This window comes from Tiliqua scincoides, chromosome 13 (assembly GCF_035046505.1).
Source record: "Tiliqua scincoides isolate rTilSci1 chromosome 13, rTilSci1.hap2, whole genome shotgun sequence".
In the NCBI taxonomy this organism is placed as follows: domain Eukaryota; kingdom Metazoa; phylum Chordata; class Lepidosauria; order Squamata; family Scincidae; genus Tiliqua; species Tiliqua scincoides.
Window position 1 is genome coordinate 17,986,908 of NC_089833.1, and position 21,931 is coordinate 18,008,838.

Sequence of the window (21,931 nt, forward strand, 5' to 3'; positions counted from 1 at the left end):
CTTTCTCTCCTCTGCCTTTCAAAACTTAGTGCACATTGCTGCTCATGGGAGGAAGAGAAAGCAGCTAACCTGGGAAGAAGGGGCAGGGTGATGAACCGGTCCTGCTCGCTGACCCACTGTGCTCTTGCAAATGGGTTCCGAGATACAGGTGGTGGTTTGAGCTGGTCCCAGCTCTTGACCAGCTGAAGACCACTCTCGCTAAGACTACATTTCTGCTCCCCCCTCTATGATTATTTGGGCCTGGCCAAGACCCCAGAGGTGGCACGTCAAATGCTGCTGCCCCGTACCCGATAACGTGCCAGCCTCTTCTCCCATATTCCACGGCTCTGCCTCGACACTCTCCTCCCCTCGGTCCTCTTCTTCCTTTTCAAACCGGGGAATGGAAGGAAAAGCAATGGAGGGAACGGGCAGGCAGAGATGGGTGCTCCCTCACCAATCTATTACCTGAGGTGACCGCCTCAGTTGGCCTCATGGAAGGGCCGAGCCTGGGTTCAGTCATTTGCTAGGTGTTGGTTCCGAAGAAACTCTGACAACAAATGTTATGGGGTTTTTGGTTGTTTGTTTTACACATGAGACAATATGGAAACCAATGAATTACAGAGTCTTTCAGCCTGAACTGAACAGCAGGAAACATTTTAGCTGCTCTAGCTTCTGACAGCACCCCCAAAACAGCAGGGATTCCTTTCGTCCTGTCAGTCTCTTTGTCCTCCCTGCGGTCTGGATCAGGGTGTCACGTCTCTTGTTTAACATGCATTCATTATTAGGAATTTCACCTAAGATGGTGATTAGGAATACTGCAAAAAATTATCTAAGGCTGCAATCCTATACACACTTACCTGGAAGTAGGTCCTATTGAATGCAATAGGATTTACTTCTGAGTAGATATACACAGAATTGGGTTGTTAGTTTTTCTTCTTTGCAAGCATAGAATAGCACAATAGGGAGTTTTTACAAAGCAGACCTTTTGGGGAGAGGAGTTGTATTGGAATCGCGGAAGACCTGGCGAGGAGGTAGATGTGGTGTCAGCAGTGGCACCTTTAAGGGTAAAGCCTGGGCATCCAGCAGAGTGTGCTGCACAACTGCAGCCACTTGAAGGAAATAGGGCCCTCAGGGATATAAGGAGCACCTGAGGCAGGAAGGATTGGTGGGTTGTAGTAGGAGTTCAGGTTGGAGAGGAGACTGACTTGGCTTATTGAATTTGGAATCTGACCTGGGACTGTGACTTGGCGTATTGACTTTGGACTTTGACTTGGATACCCTGACTGATTTGACTGACTTACCTGGAACCTGACCTCGGACTGTAGCTCGGCTTATTGGCTCTGGACTCTGATTTGGCAACTCTCATTGATTGGACTGGTTTACTTGGAATCTGTGGACTGGAACTGGACTCCGACTTTTGCTTGCTGCACTGGTGAGTTTCACAAGGGAAACTAATCAGCCTTAAGCGGGCACAAGGCCCAGTGGATTGGGATTTGGCAGAACAGGAGTTTGTATTATTATGGCAAGATACTGAAACACACACCACAACGTGTTCTATGTAAAAGAATCATTTAGTAGAAAACTTGAAGTTTCTCTCTCTCTCTCTCACACACACACACACACACACACACACACACTTTTAAAAATCTCTATTTTTAAAATATATCTGCAACCAAAACAGAAGGCCCTCCATAGCAAGAAGTCCATATTTACACAAAGTTCCTTCAGTACACAGATTACTGATGAGAAAAGCGTTTTATAGCACGCTACAATTGCAAGCACAGCAACCCCAGCATGACTGGCCAGCTGGTCAACAACTGTCCCCAAAAGGCAGGATGTGCAGTTGCAGCAGGTTGTCAGGATTTGAAGCAAAAGCAAACTCTCAAGGTGGGAGGAGCCACAATTGCTTCCCTCAGAAATGTGGCACAACCATTTGGCGCAGGGAGAGGTCCTCTCTCACCTCCCACAACTTGTCCTACCTCACCCGGTCTCTCCACCCCATAGGAAGGGAAACAAACATGCACACTGCAAGAACCCTGGCGGGGGGGGGGTGATCTCTAGTTCTCTCCCCTGTCACCCCAGACAGCAAGAAGCAGAACAGAAGCAGCAACATGAAGTATTAGCTTGGCAGCAGTACATATCTTGAGCCAGACCCAGCTCTGGAGAAGGGGCCCTGCTAGGCCTGCACACAGTTAAGTCCCTCCATGAGATTCTTTGCTACTTCTTCTAGAAGACTTTGAGGAGCCACAAAGGAACTTCATGGCAGACCATTCACCTGGGTACATGGAAAGAATGCTGTGCGGGTGTCAGTGTACCTACACAGATCTCATGTGCCCCCAGAGCAGTGGTGGCGCAATGTGGGGAAGGCAATGGTTGGACAACTCTCTCGGTTGCACTTGCATGCGTCAGTGTAGCTGCTTTGAGGATCTGAGCTGCCTGGCTCAGAAATAAAATAAAATTTCTGACCCAGATGGTCAACTTGGGCTTCCACTTTGGCAAAATTAAAAAATAGGACAGTTTCCTGATGAAAGTGGAATTCTGAGAGAGGCCACAACGAGATTCACTATAAAATTAATGGTAAAAACCGAGTTGTTAATGATCATGCAGCGGAAGGGCTCTTATTCTTGTGACAGCAGGTCTAGATTGGCGATGTGCCTTATTGTGGGTCTCCCGTGGGGACAATTCCAAGGATGCTCAATCTCACCCATGTGGGTGATAAGTTTCTTCATTTCATTGACATTAAGTGCAGTTCCAATCATCACCTGTGGGACAAGAAAACACACATGCCAAATTTAATACTTTCATCTCGCTTTGTTTCTGCTGGTCTGTTTATTATACAAATTTATATTTTATAAAATGTCATACAAATCTGTGGAGGAGAAGTCCATCAATAGCTGCTGCTCATGGTGGCTACACAGTGCCTCCTGGGCCACAGTCAGTAAGTCTCTGAGAATCAGTTTCAAGCGAACAACCGTGCAATGGGGGGGTGCATTTTATCCTTTTTATCCCTTGCTTGGAGGCCTCCACTGGGCATTGGTTGGCCACAGCACAACACAGGATAAAGGAATGATCCAATAAATGTTTACAGCAATGGCAGTACTTACAGACTTCCTACATGCTCGAGAAGCAAACATCTGTCTCACTCTGGAAGGTCTACACATCACCCCAGGGGAATCACTCAGCATGAAGATCAGCTCCTCTATATCTTGACGGCCAAAAGTCCAGTTTTTGCTCGTCGGTAAAGAGACGAGCTTGACTCTTTGGGTTACAGGAGCTGGAAAGTTGGAAAAGACTGGCTGAGCAGACCTTTTAACACTACAAGTTGAGCAGTTATAATAGAGAAACTGTATCAAGCAACTGCATCATGTTAATGTTACAACTGTATGTTTAGGTCATTTAGATTGCCCCTGACCTTCGCACAGGCCAGCTGTGCATGCCTAGAAATCTGGGCACAAAGCCTGCTAGGGCAACAAACCCCAGAAGTGGCTGGCTGGTGCGAAGGTTGGGGGAATCTGCAGCACAACAGAGAGTAAGCTCCGTCTGTGATGGGGACACCTTTACCAGCACGCAACTATCTCCACTTTGGAGACAGCTGTCTTAGATCATCAGACTCATGCGCCTCAACACCAGCTATTCCCATCAGTTTCATAAGCAGCTTGATATGCGACATAGGCGGGGTGCGATATAAAGTTTCACAGCAAAAAGACCCCCTGGACCCACCCAGAGCAAGCTGCATGCAGTTCTTCAGCCAGACATTTTATCCAATGCCTGCCTTCTATTCTTATAAACCGATTTACATATATAAGGGCCCATTCCTAGCCAACTTCTCAGTGTCAATGCAGCTGTTCTTTTGTCATGGGGCTGCACTGCAGCTGCACTGCCACTGGGGAGTTGGATAGGACTGGGCCCTAAGGCAGAAAACTTACCATCTTCATCGATGACAAAATCAAATCCATTTTTTCTGAAAATCTCCAGGTTTTCCATCAAGATACTTTCATTTACAGCAGTTAAATTAAGAATCTGAGGCCTGAAATAGTGGAGCAGAAAGACAATAGATAAGGCTTAAGAAGCACTAAAGAAGCATGTGAGATGGGTGATACAATCAAATCTACCTGTTGTATTATCTTTATAATGTCCTTACATATGAAGCCATTTGAACATATACAAAAGCTAAATACCTCTCTATTTCTGAAATCCCCTCTCCAGTGCTGTTAAGGATGAAGCCAAAATGGGACCACCCACAAGACAAAGGGGTTTCTGGGTACTTGTCAAACTCCAGAGATTTGCAAAGACATAATAGTTTTTAAAAGGCAACCAAAGGGGCCAAAAATATCTGAAGAATCAAACAAGCCAGGGAAAGAATGTGAGGATACAGCAACTTATACTGGTAACCGTAACCTAACATTGTAACCCACAGCACACTTACTCTGAAATAAGCCCCACTGAACCCAATAGGACTTACTCACAGGAAGACATGCATATACTGCAAATGTTGCAGGAACAGTCTCAATATCACGAAACCCAACCAACAGCAATGGGAAAACATTCACTGACCCTGTTAGGTGGTTGCCCATCTCAGACTCTTCCCAGCAACACTTACAAGATCAGCTTCTGCCCTTGCAGAACGGTGTGAGCTTGCAACATTTCAAAGTTGTATTTCTCATCTGAAGCATGTTGATCGATGATGAAGAGGTCTGAGTTCAGTTTGGCTATTATAAACCCTAAATTGAACTGGCCAATGATGTCCATCCTGGGAAACATCTCTTTTCTATGTACAGAAAGGAGGGGGAAAGATAAGAGTTATCAGATCTGGTCATGTGTTTGTGTTTTACTTTTTCCCCTTCTCATTACAAAGTACTTTACATATAAGGCAGCAGGACAGTACTTTAGAGGGGGCAAAATGCTTGGTCTACACTAGGCAATGCATCAGATTAGGCTCCAGCGTGCCACTTCATGGTTCCTTTGTCCAAGTGAGAGGGCAGGTGTGTAGGTAGCGGACAAAAGATAGGAGTTCCCACCCTCGTGAGAAGGGTCCCTGCAGTAGCCAGAACTGATCAAACCAACAGTGTCATCATGGCCAATTCCCCAACCCTGATCCCGGGGATATTTCCACCTGCCACTCCAACACAGACATTACTAAGTTACAAAGTAGGTGCAACAAACCGTATTTCTTTTCTCAGTTCGTCTTCTGCCATTTTGTTTTCTCCAGGGCTGATTTTTGCCCGAAATTTCCTGTAACTCAACAATTCTGCTTTTTTCTGCTGTTGCTGCACGAGCTGCTTCACCCTGTTCTTCAACACGCTCATAGAAAATTCCAAGGGTACAGTTCTCTTTTGAACTTCCACAGGAACGTCATATTGTGACAAAAGTGCATCATTCACAACACCCTCCCTTTCCGATGAGCTGGCTATCTGTGCAGGAGGCAGATGGGTCTTAAAGCGCTTTGCACTCTGGGAAGAGGTGCCAGTATTGGGGGAAAACTCACGCTTTGTCCTTCGGTCTGTTTCACATTCAGCTCCCCAGAACTCCCCACTAGGTTCAAGGCCTCCACTCTGAAAATCTTCTTGGGAAACAGGGAATTCTGCATTAGGGGAACCATCTACACTTTCATAGCTCAAACAGCCACTACTTCCTGGAGTGCCAAAACTCAAGTCTGACTCTGCCAAAGTGCCACCACACTCAGAATCAATCTTGTCTGTGGATTTCTTGATATCTTTGCTAGGTGTGAATCTGCTTGAATCCACCTCCATTCCTCCCTCTGCCTCCTTACTAGAGCAGGTCTTCTTACGGGGAGAGTCCAGAACACTGAAGAACGTCAGAAGTTTTTTCTGCTTTGGGGAACTGTGTTGCTGTTTGGGATTTTCCGAACTATGAACAGCGGCCTCTTTTGCTCGATGGAGAGAGAACGACTCCCTAAGTTTGGCTATGGACACGGAAGTTTTTGCGTTGTCTCTTGGAGCCTGAGTTGAGGGGCCACGTGGCATTTCCAAGCGAGGTGGCTGGGCCTCCTCTTGAGACAGGGCTTTCAAGTTTCCTAAGAAAGGAAGAGCAAAAGGCCGTTTTAAGGCACAATTTCAAATATTAAATTGCATGAAGAAAAAGACCAGGATTAAACTCGGATGCTCAGTTTGAAGGAAAGGGGGGGGGGAAAAGCAAGAGACAGCATACTGGGGCGGTGAAGACTATGCAGAGCTCCAGTTTATTATTTACAGTGGACCTGCAGTATTTTTTGGGTCCAGCATCTGCAGATTTGACTCACCGCAGATGCCAACCAATACCAGGTCCACATATAAAGCATGCTCTTTATAAAGTGCCAAAATTGCCTTCCCTACCTTCTCGTGGTCAAACCGCACTATTTCCCAGCCTCTGCAGCTATTTTTAGAGCTGAAAGACCCACTTTCAGGTTGCAGAGGCTCCTGGCTCCTCCCACGTTTGTCCCAGAATGCACTGTGATTTTAACAGGCAAGATGGAACTATTTGTCCCTGGAAGTGTTTGCCCTACAGCCAATATAAGCAAACAGCCCCAAGTAGCCCAACACAACCACACAGGTGTTGTGGACCACCCAGCAATGCATTTTCAAAAGCTTAAATATGAATGTCGTCCCTACCATCAGCATCTAGCAAATTCTTACAGGCGACAAGTTTGTTCACGTCCCTGCTGAACATCTCTATCAGAGAGGTTTTTAGGACCGCTAGTAAAAATTTCTCTTCCTGCACCAAAATTTGCCTTTTGTCCGGCGTCACGTTGATGTCGACACATTCTAAAGAACAAAACACATTAATTATATGTGAGGGAAAAGGAAAACAAACAAGACAAAGATGTTAGTGGATTAGCCTTTTTTCCCCAGTGGTAAAAAGGGGGGGGGGAACTTATTTCACAAAAACAGAACACTGTATACACGCCAAAATTGGAAAGTCACGTCACCTACCCACTGCTCTCTTATTAATTCAAAACAATGGTTCCTACTCATATCTGCACTCACAATTGCACTAATCAGTTTAGATGAAGTAGGAACATTTGTTACACAAACACACTGTTAAGGGTTCATCCCTGGGACTGAGAGAGAATTTACAGGCTGAATAGCAGCAGGGCTTGAAGCCTTGGCCTGACTCAGCCAGCACAGCATCCTGGGAAGAAAGGATGATGCAACATCGGGTGATGTAGATCAGGTGACTGCTACCTGTGTGTGTGTGTGTGTGTGTGTGTGTGTGTGTGTGTGTCACTCCATGCAGAGTCAGAGTGACTCAGCAGTTTCTTACTCCACACTGATTGGCTGACACGCATATAAAGTCCAGCAGGGACAAGCTGCGTTGTGGGAGATGCAGAGTGGAGTTAGTGCCGAAGGCTACGTCAGTGCGAACCGTGATTCGTGTAATATCTGGACTGTTGTTGCACATATTGTATATAGTAAAGAGGCGTTTGGTGGAGAACTTCTGCCTTGTGTCGTCTTGTTCCCGGGAGTGCCGGTGCTGTGGCCTTGGGAGATAAGCAAGCCAAGCAGCCGGGCAGCAGCTGGCGCTGAAAACCGTTCATCCAGCTCGCAACACACACACACACCAGGCATCGAATTGTGCCAGATGGATTGCTCAGGTAAATTTCTGGATTTTTGTTTCTGCTTTATCTTCAGTATGCTGAAAATACTGCTAGTCATTATGCAGGCTAACCGAGACCTTAGCTCAAGTGGGAAGGAGTTCCAAAGTCTCAAATTTACTCCTAGTCAAGATGCTAACAGTGCAATCCTACATCTCTTTATTTGGAAGCGTGCCTCACTGTATCCAATGGAGTTTACTTCCAGGTAAGTGCACATAGGAATACAGCCTTAGAAACAGGGAATCAACCCCAAATGCTGCTGGCAACAGCAGGCGTAATCTGAGAGACTCTTGCAGGTGACTCACCGGAATCTGCACATATGTCCAGAACAATAAACGGATACTGGTGCCTATTGTACATGTGGTATACTTCATTCACAACTCTGGACACCTGTCAGGAAAAGAAAAAGGTACCAGAGACAGAGGTCATGGCTGGTTGCAGTTCAATGTAGGCAAGATCTCATTTGCTTGCCTCTCCACTTCTGTGATGGTGCAGATGCTGAATGCTGGGAAAAGAAGGAATCGTACTGACCAACCATAAGAGTATTGTACCTTCACTGGGTCACAGGGCCGCTGATTAATAAAGAAGAACTGTCGGTCTGGTGTACTCCTCCCAACACCATGATCGCAATGGGAAACGAACCCTGAGATGCTGCAAGGACAGAATTCCACAGAAGCATGTGATTCATATGCACAGATGAAGCTCGCTTCGACGAGTCAAGATCTTGGTTATTCTAGCTCAGTCTTATCTAAACCGACCTGCAGTTGCTCTCAAGGGCAACAGACAGGGGTCTCTCCCAGCCCTTTCTCCAGGGACTGAAGATGAGGTCTTCTGCAGGTAAAACAGGTGCTCTACCACCAAGGCAGTGCAAAATTAGTGGAATTCTTGTTCTTATTATTATTAATTCTTTGCCACACGATTATCACCAGTGTGAAGGGAAACTGGATGAATTTATCCATGGCTACTGGTCATGCTCTGTGCTACCTCCATTTCCAGTGGCAGTATGCCTCTAACTACCAGTTGCAGGGGAGCAATGGAGGGAGAGAAGTATGCCTTCTGCATACTTGTGGGCTTCCTGGCATAGCTGTGGAAAACTGGAAGCTGGAATAGATGGGTCTGATCCAGCAGGGCTTTGCTTATGTTCATATGTAGTGCATTTCCCCTGCTAATTAGGTAAGAGGCACTTTTTCAAGTGGGTGCTCCTTTTTTTAGCAGGGGGAGAGTAACTGGCCCTCCTCACCCCAGCACTGTCTGTTCTAGTGGCTGTCTGCTGGTATTCATTTGCATCTTTTTAGATTGTGAGCCCTTTTGGGACAGGGAGCCATTTAGTTATTTGATTTTTCTCTGTAAACCGCTTGTGAACTTTTAGTTGAAAAGCGGTATATAAATATTGTTAATAATAATAATAATAATTTCAAGACACACATTGCAAATAAATAAATAAAACTGAAGTAGGGATCCTCAAACACTGGGTAATGATCAAGACCAGCAGAGCGGATTATAACATAGCTCTTTAAGCACTAAGCTAAATATTACAAAGCTGTTCCCACTGAAACATTTTATGATCTCCTACTTACGTGTAAAAATTGGTTGGCATATCAGAAGAATCCAGGCCGTATTCTTCACAGACAGCCTCACTAGGAGGAAGCTGAACAAAAGGAATCAGGCTGTGCAGCTGGGGGGGGAAGCACCACAGTTAGTCGGATGCAAAACATTCACACCTCCTGTGCATTTCTAGTCTAGGTTCTCTAGTCCCTTCTCATCCTCACCCTCGATACATGTGGCCCTTCCCACAAAATGCTGAATTCTGGGGTGGGAGGGGGGAAATCAAAGCAGAATAAAATCATAGGACTGAATTCAACATGGTCCACCCCAAAGAGATCTCATTCTGAACACAATCTTAAGGTTCACTTTGCAAAGATATTTGAAAGCCCAGAGAACTTTCAATCAGAAAAGCCCAATCAGGAAAATATACCAGCCCTTCTTTTGATGCAGGACAGTTAGCTCACATAGAACTTCACTGTGGTTTTCAAATGGGCAAAACTGCAAGAAGTCACATTAAACATCCCTTCAAGAATTTCTTGAGCTGGCGCAATCAGCCTTCTTCAATCTTACGGGGCTGGGGCACCTTCCTTATGAGGAAAGGCTACGGCGTTTGGGCCTCTTCAGCCTAGAAAAGAGGCGCCTGAAGGGGGGCATGATTGAGACATACAAAATTATGCAGGGGATGGACAGAGTGGATAGAGAGATGCTCTTTACACTCTCACATAACATGAGAACCAGGGGACATCCACTAAAATTGAGTGTTGGGAGAGTTAGAACAGACAAGAGAAAATATTTCTTTACTCAGCGTGTGGTTGGTCTGTGGAACTCCTTGCCACAGGATGTGGTGATGGCGTCTAGCCTGGACGCCTTTAAAAGGGGATTGGACAAGTTTCTGGAGGAAAAATCCATTACGGGTTACAAGCCATGATATGTATGCGCAACCTCCTGATTTTAGAAATGGGCTATGTCAGAATGCCAGATGCAAGGGAGGGCATCAGGATGAAGTCTCTAGTTATCTGGTGTGCTCCCTGGAGCATTTGGTGGGCCGCTGTGAGATACAGGAAGCTGGACTAGATGGGCCTATGGCCTGATCCAGTGGGGCTGTTCTTATGAGAAGAACATCATATTACGAACATTAGATCTCTGACCGCGTACATGAGATTTCCCACCCTGCATGCCACATCTGGTCCCACCCTTAAATTTCCAAAGACATTTGCAATGTAGCACGGAAAGAAGATGAAAGGCTGAGAGCGCACTTGGTCTCAGACAAAAACTCAACTCTACAAAATTTAATTGGATCTTGCAACACAGGGCTCTGCAGTCCTTCCGCTCATTGACTGGAGCAACCGCTTTTTAAATAATACCTGCTTTTGCCCAAATATGGCTCCAATGTTTTCCTTTAAAGCAGAACTCCCACACGTGGATATCACCAACTGTTTCTTCCCCTGGCCAATCTGATTGGTGCAGTTAATTCGCACGCCGGTGGAAATGAGACAGTATGCCTGCAAGATCTGAACCATTTTTGCATACTCCTAGGAAGAACCGAAAGAAAATGGATTATTAAATATGGAACGAACATCCTGACAGACAGTCAAGGTCTGACCTGAACAACAAAGAGCCTCATAGCAACTTAATGATTAACGTGTTTATTTCAGCATGAACTTTCATGGACAGCTTACATTCATCACAGCTGGCTGTAGTCCAATCAAAGCTGGCGCTGAAGTAAACTGAGTCATCTTTAAGATGCCAGGAGGCTCCTTGTTGCTTTTGCTGCAACAGACTTACGCTACAATAAACATTATAGTGACAGCTGGTGAACTGGATTGGTTAAAATACTGAATGGCAAACTAGGAATCCCCCAAATTAAACTTGCTTTCAGACAGGAACAAACCAGCAGCTTTTGATATGGTATCATCTCTCAGACTTCTATCTTCAACATGGGAATATTAATACTGATTTACCTTACCGGGTCGCTGTAACAATTACAAGAAGATAAGAGATATGAGGTGCTTTAAACTCTCTAAACAGAAATGTCAAATGCTCTTATCTTTGCTGTGGTCAGCGCCAGTGCAGTGTCACGTTTTAACCTCTATCTCTTGTTTTTATTATTATTAATTATTAAATTAGGGAATTATTTCCATACCCTGTATGCTGCTTTAAATGTGCCTCTGTGCAGAAAGGAAATCTACTTAGTAAGATTTGCAGGCATGTATAAAACAGCTTCCTGCTGAATCAGATGCTTAGTCCCTCCAGCCCAGAACAGTCAACATTGACGGGAAGTGGCTCTCTAGGATTTCAGACATGGGTTATTCCCAGCCCCGCCTGAAAATGCTGTCAGGCATTCAAAGCAGATTCTCCACCACAGCACCACGGCTCCTTCCTGACCCCTCCTTTTCTTTTCCACCAAGAAGCCCTCCAAAGCAGTCCACATTGCAAAGCTCAAACGTTATGGCAAAACTGAGAGCACCACCAATAGGAATCAACAATCTGTCCCTCTTATGCCACCCAGAAGGATTCTTTGCTTGCATTCTTAAAACAAAAATTGCCCAGGTGCTCTCTTCCCACCTTCTTTATGTTGCGCTGAAATTCCTTATGCCGTACTGGAAGGGTGCGAAACAAGTGCTGCACGCTGACAGTTGTCCCCGGTGGTCGAGGGTAAGGTGTCTGCAGGGTGATTTTCCCACCGTGATCAAACACCAGACGTGTTCCCACCTTTGCGAACTTATGACAAGTGCAAATAGACACATCACTGCAGAATAGACAGATAAGTGTCTGTTATTAGTGAGTGAAAGTTTACAGGCTAAACACATATCACCATCATTTACAAAGTGCTTTCCACGCGAGCAAAGCACTTTCACATATATTATCTTACAACAACCTTGTAAGGAAGAGTATTATCCCCATATTGCAGATGGGGAAGACTGAGGCTGAGAGAGAGTGTCTTGCCTATGACAACCAACTGAGCTCATGGCAGAGGCCAGATGTGAACCAGGAAAATCCCATGTCTCTCACAATTGAAAGGTTTGATTTCAGTGTATTTTCTTGTGTTTCTATGTTTTGAGAGGCTTTCCCCTGCAGTTCCAAATCTTGCCCTGGGGAGAGACCCAGCCAGTACAAAGGGTCTGCTTGAACCCACACCAACAAAATTGCTGGCACAACACCAAGTGGATCCATGTTAATGGATCTGGCCAGAAAGAGGGATAGGATATGGCACATGCTGGTGCAATCAATCCCACCCTTCTTCCAGGGCCAATCTGCCCACCCCCTGCTCTTGTTGCCACCCTCCTCCATGCCTTTCCAGCCCACCCTGCCCTACTCCTGCTATTGCGCTGCACAGTGGGAACCTATCTGCTCTGGCACAGGCTGCTCCCTGTGCTGGCAGGATGGTGCAGGCCTGGAAATTGCATTGTAGCAACAAGTTTTATGGGACATTTGCAACAAAGTGCATGCTCCACCGGTGCAGAAGGGAGACCGAATTTTGCCCTTAATGAAGTAGACTTCAACACGTAGTCCCAAAGGATAACACTCACCTTAAGGCGCACAAGGAGCTCAGAGCTTCACCTCGAAAGCCAAACGTTTCCACACGTATAAGATCAGAGAAGTCTCGTATCTTGGAAGTATAATGCTTTAGAGCTGGAAAATAGTATTTCAAATGGGGGATAAGAATCATTACTGCCCTAGAAGTATTTTATACATTACAGAAAATAGCTTAACAATCCGTTTGGGTATCATTGTCCTATTATACGTATCCCCTTGTTGCTCAAATCTTCATTCGAAGTCCAGTTTTGGGTTGTGATTTGCAGCATAACAACAACAACTGCAGTGTGATTTGCACTTCTACCGCAACACTGAACCAGCAGTTCCTGATTCAACGACAGCATCATCCAAAATAATCTAGAAAAAATTTGCATGCAGAAAAAACAAGACATGAAGCTTCACTCACTCAAGCCTGCAAAGTTTTCCTCTTCCACTCCTGAACCATTATCAGAAACTTCAATGAGGTCTACTCCATAATCTTTGAGCTTCACCTCTACAAATTAAAGAATATTAAACAAAGACTTTTTTATACATACACATTACAGGATCGATCACCTTGAGGAATCTCCTTCTCCCACACATAACTACCTGCACACTTTCTTTGGGTCCCACCTTTCAATGAAGTACAGCTGGAAGGAATAGGGGGCAGCTCCTGTTCAGTGGCAGCACTTACTGTGGAGCACTTACCCTCCCCCAGACCTGCATGGTAAGGATGGTCCCCTCCCTGGTGGCTTTTTATTTCAACCATCATTTTGCCTGCGTGGTTGCCTGTTTTTAACTCCTTGACACTATTTGTACTTCAGAAGTGTCCTCCTTATGATTTCTAAATATTGTTGTTTTATTATTTTAGATAAATATATATTAAGATGCATTATCCAATTTTAAATATTTGCTGTTTGCAATTTTGATGGCATGCAGGGGCCAAATAGATGTTTCTCAATAAATTAATAAACAGCACTTTCAATTACTTATGCTTCTCATTTCTGAAAGATCCCACTTCTTCCAATGTCAACAAATAACAGCAGGGTAAAGTTTAAAATATTCTTCTTCAAAATGTCCCCCCCCCCACGAAAAAAAAACAAACCCCAATAACAAGAAGCTTACCAATACTGGTAGCACCAGCATCAATACTGTTTTCTACCAACTCTTTCACTGCAGTGCACAGATTCAGCACCACTTGTCCTGAACAGATCTGGTGAACTGATTTACGGTCTATTGGTTTAATAGCTTTGGCAAACTGTTCCCTTTAAAATGAAAATGAAAACAGAAACAAAGCGTTAGCTCTCTCCGACCCACAATTAAACCTTAAATTACATGAAATTGGCTGAGATTGTGCATAGCGACAGCACTAAGAGTCGGCCAAAAGTGACAACGGCTGCAATCCCACGCACACTTGCTGAGGAGCAAGCATCACTGTATCCAGAAGGCCACACTTCAGAGCTGAGCTACAGAAGAGTGCATGGGATACACAAAAGATGCAGCTGAACAAAAGTCAGCTGAGATACACAAAAGTCAGTTTAACTGCTTGCACGTGACTGATGCAAGAAGACAAACAAGGGTTGGGCCTGATGCAAAAGCAATGCATGCTTTGAAATATACGGCATGTGTGCCTTACTCAGAAGTTAAATCTCAGTAGTATCTACTCCCAGGCATACGTGCAAAGTATTTCAGCCTGGTTATTTTACTATAAAATGAACACAAGGACCCCCCCCCCCAAGCTGGATCAGGCCAAAGGGGGCCCTTCTGGTCAACTTCCTGTATCCAAGGGAGGCCCACCAGATGCTTCAGGGAGCACACAAGACAGCAACACGCAACCTGCGTCCTAGTGCCCTCCCTGCACCTAAAAACAGGAGCTCCTGCGTGATAGAAAACGGTGCTATCCTCCCTCCCAAAGTCCACCAGCACCTTTCAAGTGAGATCAGCAGAAAGAAAGCGCTGCTGCTGCTGCTTTATATACAACACCTGCATTAATTCAGCTATGTGCTAATATACACGCGTGCATTAATCGACGCAGGCATCAGATACGTGTGTGTTCATCAATGCATGCACACGCAGAGCAAAGATGCTTCCTGCTGTTTGACTGATACGTAGCAAAAGATGCATTAATTAATTAAATGTATACCTGCATTAATACATTTGTATGAAAGCGCCTGCATTAATTCTATATATGCATTAATTATATATATACACATTAATTTTATATATGCATTAATTATATACATCCATTAATTCTATATATACATTAACCAATACATGCGTTTTCAGATAAATGTATCAATTGATACATGTATATACTTAATGTGTATATATATATATATATATATATATATATATATATATATATACACACACACATGTATATAATAAAAAACTGCAGACTTTCGAGCTCACCCGGGCGCCTCTGCCCGCCCCGCGCGGCCACCCTCCATGCAGACCCCACCACAGGCTCCCCAGATGCTCAATGAAGCCCGCCCGATGCCTTCTGGGTAGCCATTCCTCTCCTCCAGTCGCCGCAGAGGAGGCTTTCCCAACCCGGGCTTGCCATTGGCTGAAGATCCACCAATGAAGGGGGAGGATTCCGCTGGTTCTCCCAGGGCTGCAGTCCCGGCCACGAAGAGGTAGGAGAAGCGCTAGAGTTACACAACAGGGAGGTGGTTCCGCGCTAACACCCAACACCCCTTGGGTGCACCTGCTTCCGCTGCTCAGTTTATCATTTGTCCAGCAAACTGCTTCACAGGAAAACCCAGCTGCTCTTGTGCACGTCTCAGGAATCCTCACAACAGCCTTGCAAGGTAGGGCAGCGTTACTCTCCCTTTCCCCCCACAGCAGCAAGCAAGACATTCACAGCCCAGGCCTAGCCACACTTTCCTGGGAGCAAGCCCATTGACGCCAGTGGGACTTCCTTCTGCGTAGACATCCGTAGGATTGGGTTCCTAAACATTAATTTTAATAGTTAAGCAGTATCTGTTAAAATCAATGTTTTAATGCCTTGTCTGATGTTTTTCTTTCTCTATTATATAAATATAAATATATATTAAAATTAAATAAATATATAATATACTGTATATATCTAATAGAAAAAGAAAAACATATATTATATGTTGTTATATGTATTATATGTTATATGTATATAATATTATATGAAATATATATAAACATTATAATATATAATGTGTGTGTGTGTATTGGCAACCTTCAGTCTCGAAAGACTCTGGTATCGCGCACTGGATGGTGGTTCTGGCACAGCGTCTAGTGTGGCTGAAAAGGCCAATCCGGGAGTGACAAACCCTTCCACACCGGGAGCAAGTGCAGTCTGTCCCTGGTCTGTCTCCCTGGCTATGGGCCTTCCTTCTTTGCCTCTTTGCCTCAGACTGTTGGCCAAGTGTCTCTTCAAACTGGGAAAGGCCATGCTGCACAGCCTGCCTCCAAGCGGGCCGCTCAGAGGCCAGGGTTTCCCACCTGTTGAGGTCCACTCCTAAGGCCTTCAGATCCCTCTTGCAGATGTCCTTGTGTGTGTGCTTATTTATTTAAAAGCTTTCTGCCCTGCCTTTCCTCTGCAGAGGCGGCTTACAATTTGTAGCTAAAAATATACCATAGAATATAAATATACAAAATAAAACCAATAAACACAATAAATAAAATCACAGAAGATAAATTAAAAAACAATCCAGTGTCCCATTAAGCGGTGGAGTCAGAGCCATTGAATTCAATGGGGCTGAATATGGAGCAGCCGCGCATGCACAGACGCGCCCTGTCATTTCCCCTTCCACCCTGGAGTGCCTTGTCCATCAAAGAGAGAAGCACCGCCTCTTTCTCGCACTCGGCCCAATAGCAGTGCCGCTGAGAAGCACCGCCCCTCTATCCGACTCGGCCCAATAGCAGCGAAGCAAAGGTCCGCGCGAGCCAATCAATGCTCTAGGGTGACAGGAGGCCGGGACGAGGGAACTGTCCGCCAATGGGAGGCGAGCGCGCGTGCGACGCCTGCCGGTCAGTGCGCCGAGTGGCGTCGGAGGGTGCGGACAGGGTGGTGCTGCTGCGGCCGCGATGCCCATGTACCAGGTGAGGCCCGTGCACGGGCGCCAGCCTGGCTCTGTGGTGCCGCCCGAGCACCTGCCCACCTGCATGTACCGCGTGCGCAACCTGCACCGCCAGGCCGGCCCCGGCTCCTCCTCCACGGCGCGGCAGCAGCAGGTAGGAGGCGGGTGGGCCTCCCGCCGTCCCCCGCCACGTGGCTGGGCTTGGAGCCCTGGTGGGGGCTCCCCTGTGGGGGGCTGGTCCTGAGCCCCCCAAGCAGCACCAGCCGGGACGGGCTGAGACCCACTCCCTCTGACCCCTGGGTCGGGACCCACCTGGGGGGAGGGGTCCCACAGCTGGCTGTCCTGCGCACAGGACCGCCTTAAAAAGAAAAAGACGGGTCAGGAAGGGGCTGAGACTCCACTCCCTGGATTTGGTTGAGGGCCCCCCCAAATCCTGTCGAGGGGGAGGTGAGATCTTTGCCCCCCAAAATTGGGGGGGGCTCATGACCATCACACCACCCCCGGCAGAGAATTGGGCTGAGGTGCCCCCAAAGAGTATTGCCATGGGGTGCTGAAATTGTCCCCCCCCCCGAAAAATCAACCCCACACATTTGATTGGACCCCGCCTCCAAAATCCCATGGGGGTCTGGACCCACTAGGTGGGGAGGGGTCCTGCTGCAGGTTTCCTGCATGGGGCTACCCTTGGGATGCGATTTCCCCCCTCCCTTAAAAGAAAAAAGGTGCAGTGGTAAGGACAAGATCTCTCCTCCCTTGAAAATGACATAATGGCCAGGACGGGGCTGAGACCTCCCCACTCGCTGAATTCGGTTGAGACCCCCCCCCCCCAAATATTGCTGGGGGTGGTGTTGAGATCATATAAGTGCATATAATTGCCCCGCTGGATCAGGCCAATGGCCCATCTAATCCAGCTTCCTGTATCTCACAGTGGCCCAGATCTTTTCCCCCAAAGGTTGGGGGAGGGGACTGTGATCCTTTTGCTGATACCACCCCCACCCCTGGGTGGACTGAGATCCCAGAGGGGTGACAATAATAAGCAGGAGTGGTGTGCCAGTGCGGTGTTAAGATTGCATCATCAAGATGCAGACCTGTGTCCACCTATTTAGGGTACTTTTCCTTTCTGCCTCTGGAGGAAATTGGCTGTGCTACTCGAAAGAAAGCAGAGCGGACTGTGCTTGGGCACTGGCAAATATTACGTTGTGTGGAACAGCCGAATGCACCCTAACTGACTTGGGGTGGGGTTTTCTGGCACATACCCATAAAAATAGTCAGAGCTCATATAAATAAGGATTCATTATACTCTCCTGTAAGCTACACTTACTGAGAAATTTATGGTCCTGTTTTTCAGGAATCAAAAGCAGTTCTTACAAGACTAAGGCCACACCCCAGTTATTACAGGAAACTAGCATTTAAACTTTCACTTTCTGTTACGTGCTTTGTTGTGACTGTGAATCTGACAGTGAGGGGCTGATCTTTGGCCCATGTGACCCCCGCAAGTGCCATAAATTCATCTAAGTTTGGTGTTGGCTTGATAACAATCTTAAAGCAACTCTGACTTTCATATGGAGATCTCATGATTTTCCATGAACAGGATAAGTAGGCAAGAGGGTATTTTAAGCTACCTGCTATCTTTAGTAAACTGTTCTGAACCAACCTTGAATGCCTGGAGAGTGCATTCATGGAGACTTATGGAATAACCAAGGAGTTACTAATCCTCTATGGCAGGGGTGGCCAATTGTGCTTAACCTATGCGTTTATCCACTTAAGATAAACTTCCGATGTTTGAGAGCTGCAGTGCTTAAGAAGCATTTCCATTTTTAAATATGTTTACTTACCATGAACATTAAACTTGAGTTTTGACCCAGTGGATGGACTTTCAGCTTATACCTGGTAAATAAATAAAAACCTTGAAAATTTCTTGTTTCCCTTTTATATTAATTGTGATGCAAAAAGCTCAGCCAACGTATTTCTAAGAGCTGCACATTTTATGTCAAAGAGCCGCATATAGTTCACAAACCGCAGTTTGGCCGCCCCTGCTGTGTAGGGTGCTGTTGTGCAAAGTACATATGAAGGGCTCTAAGCAATTTATGTTCATGGACAAAACTAAACTAGCTGTTCAAACGTTAACTCCTTCCTGTCTAGGATGAAGTTGATCCCTCACTTCAAGCACTTGAGTCTCGCCAGGAGGAGATCCTGAAACGGTTGTACGAACTGAAAGCTGCAGTGGATGGGCTGTCGAAGATGATCCAGACACCAGACGCAGACTTTGATGCCACAAACATCATCCAGGGAGACGAACATGTTCCTTTAACTGCCAGTGCTGCAGACCTGGATAACCTGCTTGGGAAGGCAAGCCCAGATTGATCTCATGTGTCTGCAGCATCTTTTCTGTCTAGGTGGTAGCATTGCCAGTGTAGGGGTTTCTGTGACAAGTAATTCATGGTATTTACATTCCAAAACAGTGATGTTTTGGAAAACAGTGATGAACAGTTCAGTGATGTAGCCACAAAGTTGCTTTTAGATCAAAGCTCAAGTCGCTATTGCAAAAATGATCCACAAGATTAAGTAGTAGCAAGGTGTCCTGTACTAATTTTAGAAGCACCATCCTGAGCGCTAGCAAATTCGAGGCCAGCGTTGGAAGAGAACAGCTTACTTGGGCACAGTTGACTTTAAAACAATACTAACGGATGTCTTCGGGCCCAATCTTATCCAATTTTCCAGTGCCGGTGCTGCTGTGCCAGTGGGCTATGCACTGCTTTCTGTGTTGGGGAGGCAGTCACAGAGGCCTTCTTAGGGTATGGGGACATGTGTTCCCTTACCTTGGGGCTGCATTGTGGCTGCACCAGTACTGGAAAATTGGATAGGATTGGGCCCTTAAGTCTCTGCAGGATGAGTGTTTTTCCCTTGTTCTTGAATCTGTGCTAGTGCAGGAATGTTCAATCAGGAAGCTCACTTTGGCCTGAGGCTTCCAGCTTTGAGCTGACCCACTTCTCGTGATGGCTGTCAGATCTGGGTGGCCCCTACAGACATTTTTCGTGCCACTTAGTTCAGAGGATAGGTTCCCCATCCTGCAAAGACTGAATGCATTAGGCTGCATAGTTGTCATCCCCTTGCCCAACTGTATATAGCTGTTGGGATCTCTGTCTTGAATTGCCCTATTTTTTCTCTTGGCAGTCATGAGCATGTGTTGTGCTAAGTTTAAAAATAAGAGCAGCAAATGCACTGAAGTCTGGCAGTGTCTTTAAGAATACATATGTCAGCCAAACAGTTTATTAATGGTGAATGTTTTAATGCAGGATTATGGGGCTCTGAAGGATGTGGTGATCAATGCCAATCCCTCTCTACCTCCACTATCACTGTTAGTACTCCACAGCTTGCTGTGTGAGCGTTACAAGATACTATCTGCTGTTCACACACACTCATCTGTAAAGAGCGTGCCAGAAAACCTCCTGAAATGCTTTGGTGAGCAGATGAAGAAACAGCCACGTCATGAGTACCAGCTGGGCTTCACGCTAATTTGGAAGGATGGTGAGCATGGCATATCATTCACATGTAATTGCTAGACTTGCTGGCATTTGGTCAGTATTCAGCCTTTCAGTAGACACATAGCTGCAGACTCACACTGTAGTAGACCTAAATTAGCAATACATGTTTACCTGCAGAAGGATGCAGTTCCTGCCCAGGTATATGGGTTAAAGCTGTGAATTGAGGGGAAGATTAGTAATGGAGAAACACTGTCTTTGGGGAGTGCCTGATCTAATCTGAACTCTTGATAAGTTTGAGGAACCACAGTTCCTAGGAATGCAGGTAGGGAAGCTTAATGGCAGTGGCTAATACATACCCGGTGCTAGTCGACTATAATTGTGACATTTGCTTGCAATGAAAGGATAAGGCACCTGAATAACTGTAACCTGCAAGCCTGCCTACTCTTACTGGGCTTAAGTCGATTGAGTACATTACTATATGCTGAATTAAACCTTCAGCTGTTGGCTTAAGCTAAATTGTCAGTGTATTTTGAAAAGCAAATCTAAGGTTAGAGTTCACCTGATATTACCAAAGCATTGTAGTCTTGGCAGCACAATGGAAAATGAGGGGCAGGTACTATGCAAGCTTGTTTGCATTGCAGATATTTCAGCAGTGCTAGTCTAGGCTTCTCCAGTGTGATACCACAACTGCATGTCCTATATCTTTAAATATTAGAGTGTTGTCCCCAAAAGAGGAATCTCCGTGCAGCACTCATTGGACATGTCTTATTGTCCATGCTACATTTTAGGATGAAATTGCACCACAAAGCTAGTCCTGCTGCTAGTCTTTGATTTTAAGGGCTAGAACAAGTTTGTGAGACTACTGAGTATCATTCAGTTATTCTCAGAGCTTTACATGCTACAGGTAAGCTGCAAACTTATTGATTCTATAAGGAAGTATTTTGGAAAAGTTAGAAGATACTTGCCTATGCAGAAATTCAGTAGCAACTCCTATTGAACAAAGTGGGTTTTTAACTAAGCATGTTTGGGATTCACACCGTAAGTGCCTGTATTTTCAAGATGCACAGAATTGTTATGGTGGGACTTCTCATTTCAGTGCCAAAGCCCCAGATGAAGTTCAGCATTCAGACCATGTGCCCCATTGAAGGAGAAGGGAACATCGCTCGATTCCTATTCTCTTTACTTGGTCAGAAGCACAATGCAGTCACGGCGACGCTGATAGACAGTTGGGTAGATACTGCCATCTTCCAGCTCAAAGAAGGGAGCAGCAAAGAAAAAGCGGCTGTCCTGCGAGCCATGAACGCCACCCTCGGCAAGACATCCTGGCTGGTGGGCAATGAACTGACCCTAGCTGACATTGTGGCCTGGTGTGCTCTTCAGCAGACGGGGAGTACCAACACAGTCCCGGCCAACGTGCAGAAGTGGCTCAAGTCTTGTGAGAACCTGGCACCCTTCAACTCTGCTCTCAAGCTGTTGAAGTGAGTGAATGTTCTCTCTAAAGGGAAGGAGTTTGAATATTTTCTACTTCTGGAGCTGAGAGGTGTGGGCCTGAGCCACAGTGCTTGTTGTGTGAATGGAGTCTTAAAAGTCAACTGTCTTGGCTTAATAAAGACATCAAAATTGTGAATATCCTTTAAGTTAATGCTCAAAATCTCCTCTTCCAGCCTAACAATAGTAGTCTCCATGAGTCTCAAGTTATATAGTGAAATAACACCTGCTTTCCTCTTCACAGACCAAAGCAAAAACATTCATGAACAAGA

At 45.8% G+C, this 21,931-nt stretch overlaps 2 protein-coding genes across 3 annotated transcripts; one reads left to right on the forward strand and one right to left on the reverse strand.

Annotated features, from left to right (window-relative positions):
• Positions 1 to 1,603: 1,603 nt before the first annotated feature.
• PMS2 (PMS1 homolog 2, mismatch repair system component) lies at positions 1,604 to 15,114 on the reverse strand. The gene is made up of 15 exons (XM_066640364.1): positions 15,044 to 15,114; positions 13,757 to 13,896; positions 13,059 to 13,145; positions 12,646 to 12,748; positions 11,681 to 11,864; positions 10,480 to 10,647; positions 9,148 to 9,245; positions 8,122 to 8,221; positions 7,876 to 7,960; positions 6,588 to 6,740; positions 5,143 to 6,013; positions 4,580 to 4,747; positions 3,906 to 4,006; positions 3,084 to 3,253; positions 1,604 to 2,741 (listed from the first exon to the last, which is right to left on the reverse strand). Exons 1-15 carry the CDS (start codon positions 15,079 to 15,081, stop codon positions 2,598 to 2,600), a joined length of 2,610 nt encoding a protein of 869 aa, XP_066496461.1. The 5' UTR covers positions 15,082 to 15,114; the 3' UTR covers positions 1,604 to 2,597.
• A 1,541-nt stretch (positions 15,115 to 16,655) lies between these two features.
• Positions 16,656 to 21,798, forward strand: AIMP2 (aminoacyl tRNA synthetase complex interacting multifunctional protein 2). 2 transcript variants are annotated; one of them, XM_066640705.1, is made up of 4 exons: positions 16,656 to 16,711; positions 18,829 to 19,035; positions 19,983 to 20,214; positions 21,268 to 21,798. In XM_066640705.1, exons 1-4 carry the CDS (start codon positions 16,697 to 16,699, stop codon positions 21,651 to 21,653), a joined length of 840 nt encoding a protein of 279 aa, XP_066496802.1. In that variant the 5' UTR covers positions 16,656 to 16,696; the 3' UTR covers positions 21,654 to 21,798. The 2 variants fall into 2 exon arrangements, with proteins under 2 accessions (XP_066496802.1, XP_066496801.1); XM_066640704.1 differs by having other exon boundaries at positions 16,657 to 16,843.
• The last annotated feature ends 133 nt before the right edge of the window (positions 21,799 to 21,931 follow it).